The sequence below is a fragment of the Urocitellus parryii genome, chromosome 12, assembly GCF_045843805.1.
Source record: "Urocitellus parryii isolate mUroPar1 chromosome 12, mUroPar1.hap1, whole genome shotgun sequence".
Classification (NCBI taxonomy): Eukaryota; Metazoa; Chordata; class Mammalia; order Rodentia; family Sciuridae; genus Urocitellus; species Urocitellus parryii.
The window spans coordinates 8,919,731-8,931,072 of record NC_135542.1 but is presented as its reverse complement, the minus strand read 5'-3'; the positions used below and the strand labels follow the sequence as shown (position 1 = coordinate 8,931,072).

At 39.5% G+C, this 11,342-nt stretch overlaps 1 protein-coding gene across 2 annotated transcripts in view; it reads right to left on the bottom strand.

Moving 5' to 3' along the window:
- Window positions 1-1,658: 1,658 nt before the first annotated feature.
- Window positions 1,659-11,342, bottom strand: part of Mrps9 (mitochondrial ribosomal protein S9) — a 57,048-nt gene continuing 47,364 nt past the window's right edge. Inside the window, exons 8-11 of one of the 2 annotated variants that reach the window (XM_026411343.2) lie at window positions 8,981-9,149; window positions 7,986-8,094; window positions 4,116-4,285; window positions 1,702-1,882 (exon numbers count right to left, since the gene is read on the bottom strand). In XM_026411343.2, the coding sequence (XP_026267128.2) occupies window positions 1,791-1,882; window positions 4,116-4,285; window positions 7,986-8,094; window positions 8,981-9,149 (540 nt within the window). In that variant the 3' untranslated portion in view covers window positions 1,702-1,790. Of the gene's footprint in view, window positions 1,883-4,115; window positions 4,286-7,985; window positions 8,095-8,980; window positions 9,150-11,342 lie in introns of both variants that reach the window. The other variant, XM_026411344.2, reaches the window with a different exon arrangement.

Here is an 11,342-nt window from a genome sequence, read left to right as displayed (position 1 = left end):
AGGACAAGCTGCTTAACCTCCCTGAGGGCTGATTTTCTCAGTATCTACCACACAGGGTTGCAGGGAGGACTGAATACATTGTCTCTGTTGGGTGCTAGGGGCTGAACCCAGGGACTCACACAGCTAAGCCTGTGCCCTCCCACTGAGCAAGAAGCTACACCCCTAGTCCCTTGGAAGAGTTCTTATTTTTAAAATATTTACAACAGGACTTGGCACAGAGTAGGAGTCTTGCTGCTATCTGGAGACAATCATCTGATCCAATGATCATTTTAAAAAATAGTCCTGGGTGGTTTTCCCAATGTGTGAACACAGGAAATACTGCCCAATAGGCATGTTTTAGTCAGCTTTTGCACTGCTGTGATTAAAAGACCCAACCAGAACAACTTTAGTGGAAGAAAAGTTTATTTGAGGGCTCATGGTTTCAGAGGTCTCAGTCCTTAGAGAGCCAGCTCCATTCCTCAGGGCTCAAGGTAAGGCTGAACATCATGGCAGAAGAGTGTGGCAGAGGGAAACAGCTCACATGATGATCAGGAAAAAGAGACAGACACTCCACTCTTCAATTACAAAACGTATACCCCAAAGCCACAGCCCCAATGCCCACCTCCTCCAGCCACGCCCTACCTGCCTTCAGTTCCATTCAGTTAATCCCTATCAGGGGATTAATTCACTGATTGGGTTAAGGCTCTCACAACCCAATCATTTTTTGTCTGAACTTCCTGGCTTGTTTCACACATGATTTTGGGGAACACCTCACACCCAAATCATAACAAGGCATTTCCACCAAAGATAGCTGGGGTGTCTGAAAAGGAAGGGAATCAAGGGCTGGGAACGGACTGTGACCTGTGTGGACAAAGGAGCAAAATCTTAAAAGAGTGGTTACCAAATTGGGGGGGGGGGGAATGAGAAGATATTGGTCAAAGGATATAAAATAGCAGTTATGTGAAATAGTCTAGGAGTCTAATGTACAATATGATGATTAATAATATTGTATCACACTAGAAATTTGCCATGAGAAGAGATTTTAGGTGATCTTTCTGCAAAAGGAAGGGAGATATTTGAGATGATGGGTATGTTAATTTCCTTGACTACAGTAGTCATCTCACTATGTATAACAAAGCATGGTATCTTACACCTTAAATACATATAAAAGATTATTTTTAAAACTTTCCATACAAAACTGATTCAAAAATGAGTTTAGCCTTTGTTCCCTCTGTAGCAGTGGGTGATCAAGGCTCACCTGTGTCCTTCACCAGCCTCCATGCTGGCAGCTCAGCTCTCTCCCACTCGCTAAGCTCCTGGCACAGGCACCTAAGTGACCTCATTCTTCTGAACATCACTCTCACCTCTCAATTTCAAAAGAACATTGTAACAACTGCTGTGTGGGAAAACAACAGAATCAGGCAAAATGAGTTCTAGGCTAGGTCTAGCATTAAATTAGCAATGGTTTGGCTCTGGTAGGCTGCTTAATCTTTGAAACTGAGCCTTCTCATCTGCAAAATGAGGTAACTTGACTAGATTTTGCTGAATGTTCCTTTCAAGTCTAATATGCCAAGATTTTATGAATTATGCTTCTAAAACTATCTTTTGAAAAAGTTTAAGTAGAAGAATGAAGTAAGCATCCTTTTTTTTTTTTTACAACTTATTTATTAATCGTAAACTTTACAAAGCAGCTTTAAAAAAAAAATCATCTCACAACTCAAATCTCTGGCAGTGCTGCCCTCACGTTGGCTGGCAGATGCGGATCGAGCCTGTTCCCCCCACACCGGGCCCTCCCGCCCCTTCCCCAGCCTTCAGCGCTTCTTCCAGGTAAACTTCCTGCGGGCTCCCTCTTGGCCTGGCTTCTTCCGCTCCCTGACACGAGGATCTGTAGTAAGTAGTCCAGCTGCAGCAGGGAGAGAGAAGCCTTTGTGAGCTTTGTGAAAATACAGGCTGTCCGGCAGAAAAGTAGGTGACCCACAAGAATCCACGGAACTGCTGTCAGAAAGACCCACAGGAAAGCAGCCAGACCCCAATAACTGAGCAGCCCTGGAGAGCCTCGGGACAGCTGTCTGCCTTCGTTCTCCTGGGATATTTTTTCAGTTTCTGAGACAAACATCAGTGATGTTGAGACTGCTTTGCAGAGAATTATGACTCCTTTTTGGTTTTTAAACTTGTTCAACTCAGATGAAACTACTCTCTGTGGGCGCTTGCTGTTCACCCCCAGGGCCTCCCCGTGCACACCTGTTAGTGCTGAGGTGAGAGTCTCAATGGAGGCAAGAGGTAGGGAGGAATTGCCTTGCACGGTGAGGTGTGAGGAAGCCCATGGAGAATACAACTCAGCAGTGTACGTACGTGAACAAACGTGTACAAACAGGATTTGCCAAACATGAGGAAAAAACTGTGTGTTATGATAATTTTTGTGAAAATTATAGTCCTTGATACTTTGTCTCAGAACCTAAATAACCATTTTTGGAGTTGTACTCTGTGCCAGGTAGTTTATTCTAGAAGGATGAAGTCAGTTTAAATTGGAAGCTGCCTCTCCCTTAATCCTCAGGACCAATTATGTTTCCAGACAATCACCGAGTTACTCTCAGCAGATGGTCCACATGGAAGCACCCCAGCAGTGGCTGGAGCCTTGGTATGTGAGCAAAAACCCCGATTCCCAGAATACCATGAGGAGAACCCCTGGGAGCTGCTTTTGTAAACAAAGAAATAGACCAAGGTTTTTCTTTCATCTTTTTTGCTCTTTCAACACTAGCACTTCTAGTCATTTGATACAGGCCATAGGTATTTTTTTAAATATTTATTTTTTAGTTGTAAGTGGACACAATATCTTTATTTTATTTTTATGTGGTGCTGAGGATTGAACCCAGTGCCTCACACGTGCTAGGCGAGTGCTCTACCACTGAGCCACACAGCCCCAGCTCAGCACAGGTATTTTATCAGTGGTATTTTAATGGCTAGATAGCTAAAGAAAGCTTATTATATACCCAATAATCTTTTGCACTTACTTGTACTTAAAGGGCACACATGGAATATTTTGCCCAAAATACTGATAAGGTCTAAGTTCTAGTTTAAATTCCTAGTAATAATGCTTTATTACTTTCAGATATGTAGAGGAGTCCAGACTAGTTAAGTCATATCCTATCAAATTATTTCATAGTAGTAGATAATGAGAAGACAATAAATCCATATAATGGCAAGTTGTTTACAAGCAAATGGATTTTCTTTTTTTTTTATTTACAGTAGAAGGGGTAGAGAGAGAAAAGGGGAGGGGAGGGGAGGGGAGGGGAGGGGAGGGGGGATAGTAGAGAATAAGACAGACAGCAGAATACATCAGACACTAGAAAGGCAATATGTCAATCAATGGAAGGGTAACTGATGTGATACAGCAAATGGATTTTCAAAAGACAAAAAATTAAGTAGCCAAAGCCACAGGCCGTGCCCATCCTGGATCCCAGAGGCGGATGCTGGAAGGCAGAGAGCAGGCAGATCACCTTCCCTGGCAGAGAGGGGCTGTGAACCAAGCAACTCGCATGGGGCTGTGCAGCAGGCCACAGGACACACAGCACTGGATCCTCTCAATGCAAAGACAACCTTTGGCTCAAACCTTAGATTTATTATGAATGCCAGGTAGTACCCCAATGAAAGAATCAAGTGTACATTCTTCTCCCCACAGTGCAAAGATTCTTGCTCAAGTGACAGGGCCATACCCAGTGGAGTAAAAAAAATTCACATTAACATCATAATGGAAAAAATTAAAATCTCCATTAATCTTGGACAGAAATGCCTAAAGTGCTTTATCATTAACCAAGCAAATTACAAATTTCTATGGTAAGAGAAAAATAAGCAATCTATCTTAAAGCCAAAGTCAACCTTCCCAACCTCTGGACTGGATATTTTAGCAGACATCACAGGGAGTGTGCCCCCCTTTTCTTGTTCTAATTCAAGTTCCCTTTGTAGAAATCAAACCTGAAAAATACTGTACAACTCTGGAGCTTGAAAGGAGCAGCTGGCAAACTGTAAGATTGCATGGTGAACCAAGTATTCTCTCCCAGATTTCAGGTCACCAGGACAAGACTCAGGAAATACCTGTAGGTAGAGGGGACAGCACAGTATCCCACCCAAATGCATACCTTGTCTCATCCACTCGACCTCATCCTCGGTGACGAAGCTGCACAGGGCTTTTGCCATTGCCAAGCGTATTGCTCCTGCCTGCGCTGACCTCCCGCCCCCTGAGACTGTGCAGGTCACGTCGTGTTTTCCAAGGCGGTCAAGGAAGTGAAAAGGGAACATCAACTGTTCTCTAAAGCACACCACAAATAAACCCAGTTAATTCCACTATAAAGATACAGGACTACATACACTGTTGGCATTCTGAATGTTTCTAAAAACTGTTGCATGCCAATGTCACCTTTCAAACTTCTTGTCAATCAATTCATCACACCAAGATTGTAAGGTTTCTCTCTCTCTCTCTCTCTCTCTCTCTCTCTCTCTTTGTATATAGCAATGCACTTACAGAGTATGGCAATACACTCTTTTACTGGTTATTGGTTTCCTTTGTCTCATGAGAACTTCGTGAGGCGTGAAAATAACCTCGTAAAGTCTTGAAGTTGGGAGACTGCATTAATCAACTGAATCTACCCTCTCTAGATTCAATGATCAGATATAAAATTAATAGGCCTAACCAAGCAATCATCAAATGCCATTTGGATTTTCTAAGTCAAGTATACTATAATGTATTTGCATAATGTATACTGCTTAACTTGACATGGTTACTTTTTAAAGTCAACGAAATAACATTTAAAACTCTTCCTCCACAAAAAGAACACACAGTCCAATGGCAGTTCACTAAGCTGTACAGCCACAGTCTGGCCTGCTCCCTGGGAACAGTGATGCCCACGTGGTCCTAAGCCAACACCACAGAGAGTATGGCAAGGAAAAGGCCTGCAGCTTCTTTGCTCAACTGAATGAGCATTTACCGAAAACCACTTATGTGCCAGGTCTGATGTTCACCACCATCTTTGCCAAGGACTCTGATTTTGTTCTTTTGCCTTAATATCTCTGCTGAATTTTAATTTTTTTTTCACGGTGCTAGGGATCGAACCCAGGGTCCTGCGTAAGTATGTCAGGCAAGTACTCCACCACAGAGCTAGTTCCACTGTCATCCCAGAATTTTTATTTAGGAAAGTCCATTTATACTGCATTTGCTTTTTCTGCCCGACACAGCAGCTTTAGACCTCAAATCAAACTTATTCAACAGTTAAGCTGAGAGATGCACGTGGCAAGTATTCAAATGCCACCTTTTACATTTTAAGAGCAGAATAACCCCAGGCAGATGGGCTACCAACAACCCTCCAAGGCCATAGCAAACTGGATTTGTAATAATACTATACAGGATGACACAACCCCTCAGACAACAAAACACACAAATCTATACTGCCTTTTTAAAAAAGGCTTCAAAGCAACCAAATCCAAACTAGCCATATTATGGAAATAGTCGTATTAAAGTAGTATCCATATGATCATACCTAAACAAAATTTAGAAACTGATAATTCAACTCTACCACTGCATTTTCCCAGGAGGAAACAGAAGCCAAGACGGAATCTATGGGATTGTCATGTGCACACACTGGGGGAGGTGGCTGCACCCCGCAACAGGTAAACGGGGTTTGCAGATTAAGTAAAGCTCCTGGTCAGCCATGTGTCTGAGAGCTTAGACACCTGTCCTTACTTTCTAAAATTTTAAGATTACCTAACAACAAACACTTATAAAGAGATTAAAATTCAGAAAACACAGATTTCAGAGATATATCAGTAATGGAGCCGGAGTGGTCAAGGTAAGAAAGAACCATAAAGAATCTGGGCAGCTGGAAAGTGGTGGGATTCTGTGGTACAATGACAATTTTGTGTAAAGATGAAAAAAATCCCTATAGGGTTAACAACTGAAAATGATGGTTATACTGCTATCAATTTTAACTATCTTGGACTGCAAACTAGCACACGTAAATACAGTTACATGGCATGAAGTTATTTCACAATCCATCGTCTCTCAGGATCACAGATGAAATCCTGAGAATCACATTTACTTTATTCTTTGTCAGTCAGCATAATTTTTAAAATAATAAATAAAATAAATGATTTTCTTGTTTACATACCATCTGAATCCTACTCTTCTGGCATCAAATAAGTAGTCTTTTATTTTTCAGTAATTGATTAAAATGCTAATTTGTCTCCTCTCTTACATGGTTGGCACGGTGTGAGGAAACTGTTTCATCTGTAGCGATGACTAGGTAAAGTGCCTCTGGCCCGGCTGCCTAACAGAGCACAGGCCTTTGCTGAAAGCATCCCACACTACCAGGCACAGAGTCACACACGCTTGTGGTAAAGGCTAAGGTCACAGAGATAAGAACCAGGAACAGAATCAAGATTCCTGGCTCTTGACTCTGTGGTCTTCCTACTGGTCAGAGGTCACTTTGTTGCTGACTAAGTAAGCACCTGTGCCACTCACTCCTACGACAGGATGGCCAGTCCATGGCAGGTGGGGCCACCACCAAATCCCTACAACCACTTAAGTTGGTGAGAAGGCTTGGGGGCTTGATCCCACCAAGACTAGCCTGAGGCTCCCAACCCAAGTTCTTGATGACAGGAATCACACTGAAAACAGCAGTTGTCTTCATCATGCCCAGAACAAGACTAGGCACAGAGACAATCCTTATTTATTTGTTATTTGCCGATTCAAATTGAAGAATAAGCTCTGAGGAGGTAATATAATTGTGAGACCAAGCCATAGTTGGGAAATGCTACTAAATCATCATGAGTCATATCTGAATTCAAGTAACAGTCAAATGCCATTCCTCCTTGTGGCTCCCAGGGCTGAAATCCCCATACCCAGCAGTAAGGGTCTCTGGGTTTTCCTCAGGGAAATGAGAACTTCCCCCACCCTTTCCCTGTGAGGACGACTGCAGCGTTAGTTTAACTGATATTAAATAGAGTTCAGAGTGGGCCGTTTCTTGACGCAGGCACACAAACATAACCAACATACATTCCTGAGGTAATAATCATTCTGTCCAGAAGCTTACACCATGTTAGAACAGTCCCCTTTTCCTTACGTGAGCACTGGGATCAGAGAAGCTTCACTCTTTTGACCTTAATGTACTGCCACAGTACATTCAGGAAATAGGAAAAGGATTAGGAAGGAGGAACTAATCATGGAATTTCTGTTACTCATGGATAATGACAGTAACTACTGAAAAAATAATCACCGTCTCAAGAAGAGGCCTTTATATAGGGACACTCAGAGAGCTCTAAGAGGAGTACATTTAGGGATCAGAAAAACTGTAATATCTATTTATGATGAATGGAATACAAAGTTTAAAAAATATGACTGCCATATTTAGCACTGAAAACTAAGCAAAGCTGATGAGCTCTTATTTTAACTTATAAACATTTTGTATCTCACAGAAACAGGCTTCTTTGCTTGCTCAATATATGTATAATCAACTTCTTTTAACGGGAAAAAAATCCAAAAAAATAAAGCTGACTTTTTCTAGTATTTGTGGTCAGGAAAAACAAACATAAACCACAAGTGATGTGCTGGTACTTTTCCCTACCCGTGGCTGAAGGCACGTACAGGAGCCAAGGTCAGTTTCTGGGGTTGCTGTGTTGCTTTGTGTGCAGCTACCCGCAAACCAGAAGATGGGAACCTGCTTTGCTTATGTTTTGGCATGACCTGCATTTCAGAATGTAAGATCTATTTAAGATTTAAGACGACTTAAATTCCAGCATGATCTAACAGAGGGGCAAGAGTCAATTAAGGAGGATTTACAGAGATGCTTTTTCAAAAATCTGCTTACAGAAAAATAAACAGTGTCCATTTGGCTAGTTTGATATGTTAGTAAAGAGACACAATCAAACAGAATTAGAAAACAACAAGGCTTCTTAATCGATAATGACATATTCTAGAGCATATTTTCTTTACACAACAAGCTAAATAAAAATCAAACCTGTCCTGTGTGATTGGAAAGTACAGCAGGTAATCGGTTCCATTCACTGTTATTCTTCCACTTCCATGTTCATAAACAAGTGCTTCTGCTTTTGCAGTCTTTCTTTTACCTTTAAAAATTTAAAGTTCCTATTAGTATACATCTTAAAAACCTGGGCCTTGAAATAAGACAAAACTACATTAAACTTAATTTTCCTGGAAGAGCAATCTATAACACTGTTTTTAGGAACGTTCTACAACTACTGTAAGTAAAACAAAAGGAAGACAGGTAAGTGTTTTCTGTGGGGTGATTGTGATCTTCACTTTTCTTTTAGAACATTGCAATTATTTTAGTTTCAACAGTCAACACAGTCAATTCAGTTATCTTATTTAAAAAAGCAATTTACCTAACGTTCACTTATAATTAATAGGAATATACCTCATAATATAAATTCTTTAAAATATGTGAATACCGTAATAACATGTAAATGGTAGAAAAGAAAGGAATCCTCAGGAAAGGTCACATTTCATTCAGTACAATAGTTGAAAATGACAAAGGGATAATGTTAAATTTTTGAGAGCTGCAAAATATAATCTAGTAGGTCAATTCTTACAAGACAGATCGTGTCAAATGTCTGTACATATACAACAAAACTGCGAGTAGAGGGTCAAGTTTTCATGTTACACAGTTTTTTCATCTGACATGTATTTCACTGAGCATTTTTTAGTTTTTGAGAAGAAACCTTTATTATAAACATCTTATTGATTCTTCCAGTTGAAAATATGAACATAACGACTCGACTGGGTAGGTATGTATTCACTCTTCTTCTTGGGGCACTGTAAGATTTAGTTAAACTGTAAGATTTTGAAAACTTCAACAGAATCTTGAAATTAGGAAATCCAACGTAGCAGTAGCAAAAGCAAATCAAATGGATACCACAGAGCAATAGCAAATGAAAATAATTAGAGCTTCTCAGTCTTCGCCAAATTCATTTTCTCTCCATGGAATGTCATTACCTTCACTTGCGCTGAAGGCCCTTCCTTGCTCGTCATACTGCACAGGTTCAATCAGCTGTTTTTTTGATTGAATAGCTACACTTCTGCGAAACTTCTGCACAAATTCTTCTTCAGCAGGCTCACACTGCAATGTCAATAACTTTTCTAGCAGCCGAATGAACTGCATATACTGCAGACAATAAAAATTCATTAGAAGATGCAAGTGTAATTGCATTTGCTAGATTTTTTCTATTTTTATATACTTGATCTTTCCAATGTTGCTTTTCTTGATGAATTTTGACAGGATGACACTTCGGCATCTTCATGCTGCTTTTAAAACAGCATGCAGATGCATCACTTCTCCTGTGTATCTTTAGTGCTAAGTTTTTTTCTTTTGAGAAACAAAGAGATTTATCACTCAAAGAAAAATCAGTTTCTCTGGATTATAATTATGAAATTTAGATTTAAATTAATTTTCAAAAAAATATTTAGAAGATCTTCAAGTGTAATTTCCACTCTTTTATTATAACTGTATCAAAAGAAACATTAGAAATAATTTTCAGTAAGTTATGTATAGTAAAATGGAAAGAGTCTGATTTTGAGAAAATGTACCTCTTAAATTATATTTCATAATACATTTGGCAAATATATTTTTGGCTGTTCAAGCTGTGTTACTTTAATGTTTATGATTTCCTTTAAAACTGAACAATCAAGCTATTTAAAAATTCAAGAGATACTTGACTTAAAGGGCAACCTCTTGAAATAAATTATCCTTGCTACTCTGTGCATTTTTTTTAATAGTTCTTGAACATGTGATTAGAAAGTAAACAACTTGGTATTAACCCCTTAAAATTAGAAGCCAGAATAATCATTCTAAAGTGTTTATGGAGAAGGAAACAACTAATACTTGAGATCCTTAGTTAATATGGATTGTGAATCCCAGTTTTTGATAACTTTTTTTTTGCTAACCCTAAAAAAATCATACTCAATTTTGTCACCATTTGCCTTTATAGTGAAAATTTGTCAATAATAATTTAAAGTATTGAGGAATTTGGTAAAATTAATGTTAAAGAAACTTCTTCAAATACAGCTTTTTTATGATTTAATAACAGAAAAGGCAAATTTCCAAGGAAGGGTGAAAATACTTAAGCCACCTGTGGTCCTGGGCCTGACAGAGCTCCATTCTCCCCTCCACTCACTGGCCTGTGTCCTTTGTTCTAAGAATTCCATCTCACACACTCCTGATGACCATTCTTTAAACTGCAAAGGGTCACTTACAGGTATAAAAGCCTTACTTTTATAAGCTTAAAGTTTAAGAAGTCACTGATTGGTTTGATGCCAATCACAAACTTCAGGATTTCTTCTATATATTCAGTATCCCAAAAGTATAAAAGATTACCACATACTATTTGTTTTATTTTCATAATTGCATGAATGTATTAATCCTTGGAATAGTTCCAAAATGGGAAAAAAATACCTGAATTTTAAAACAATCAAAGCAGTTAGAAAACAAAAGAAATAATGGAATGATGCATTTGATGAAGAAGCAAAGAGATTTTTCAATTTGATTCAAGTGTAGCGATATTTGGCAGTTAGGATGTTAGAAATCAACTCCAGATCTACCACTAACCAAATGTCTGACACCTTGTTTAAGGAAGTTGCAACTTTTCCAAATCATTAATGTCTACAATATGCTAAAAAAGAAAAAGAGCAACCGAAGAACGTGACTTAGAATCTACATGGTGGCAGACACTAACAATGCCAGCCACTGCCATGGAAGAACATAATCTTTCTTGGGAGGATTTGTGAGATTTATCTCCGCTTGAATCTAACAGAGAGTCAAAAAATTCAGAACATCAAATGTTTACAAACATCAAGCTACTTCTGATCACGTCAGGCTATGTTAGAACATTAACAAAATAAGACTGCAATTAAGGTCTAAGGAAGAATGAAAGGGTCCCAAACTTCATAGGGCAAAAGTTTCACCTGGGGAGTGTGTCAATGAGATAGATTTTTGGGTGACCCCCTCGAGATCTGCCCCAGGTTGAGGGTAAGGCCTAGGGACACTGCAGTTGTAAAGAACACTCCAAGGGACTATGACACATGTGGTTTAGAGATCCCAAGGTGAAAACCACTGACCTTTCAGACGCTGCCCATGTGATGAGCCAGGAATCTGCAAATTCCATGTGCGACATTCCTTTTCTACTTAACCTGCAATGGCTCTGTTCACTCATCATTAGCTTGTAAAATTAGCTACCGGTCTCACTCAAGGAGACAAAAATGACATCTGCTACAGTCCTCTATAACAACTGGCAGAGGACATGAGGGCACTTATAAGAGGAGGAGCTGGAGACTGGACATGGCACTTCCTTACCACAGATAA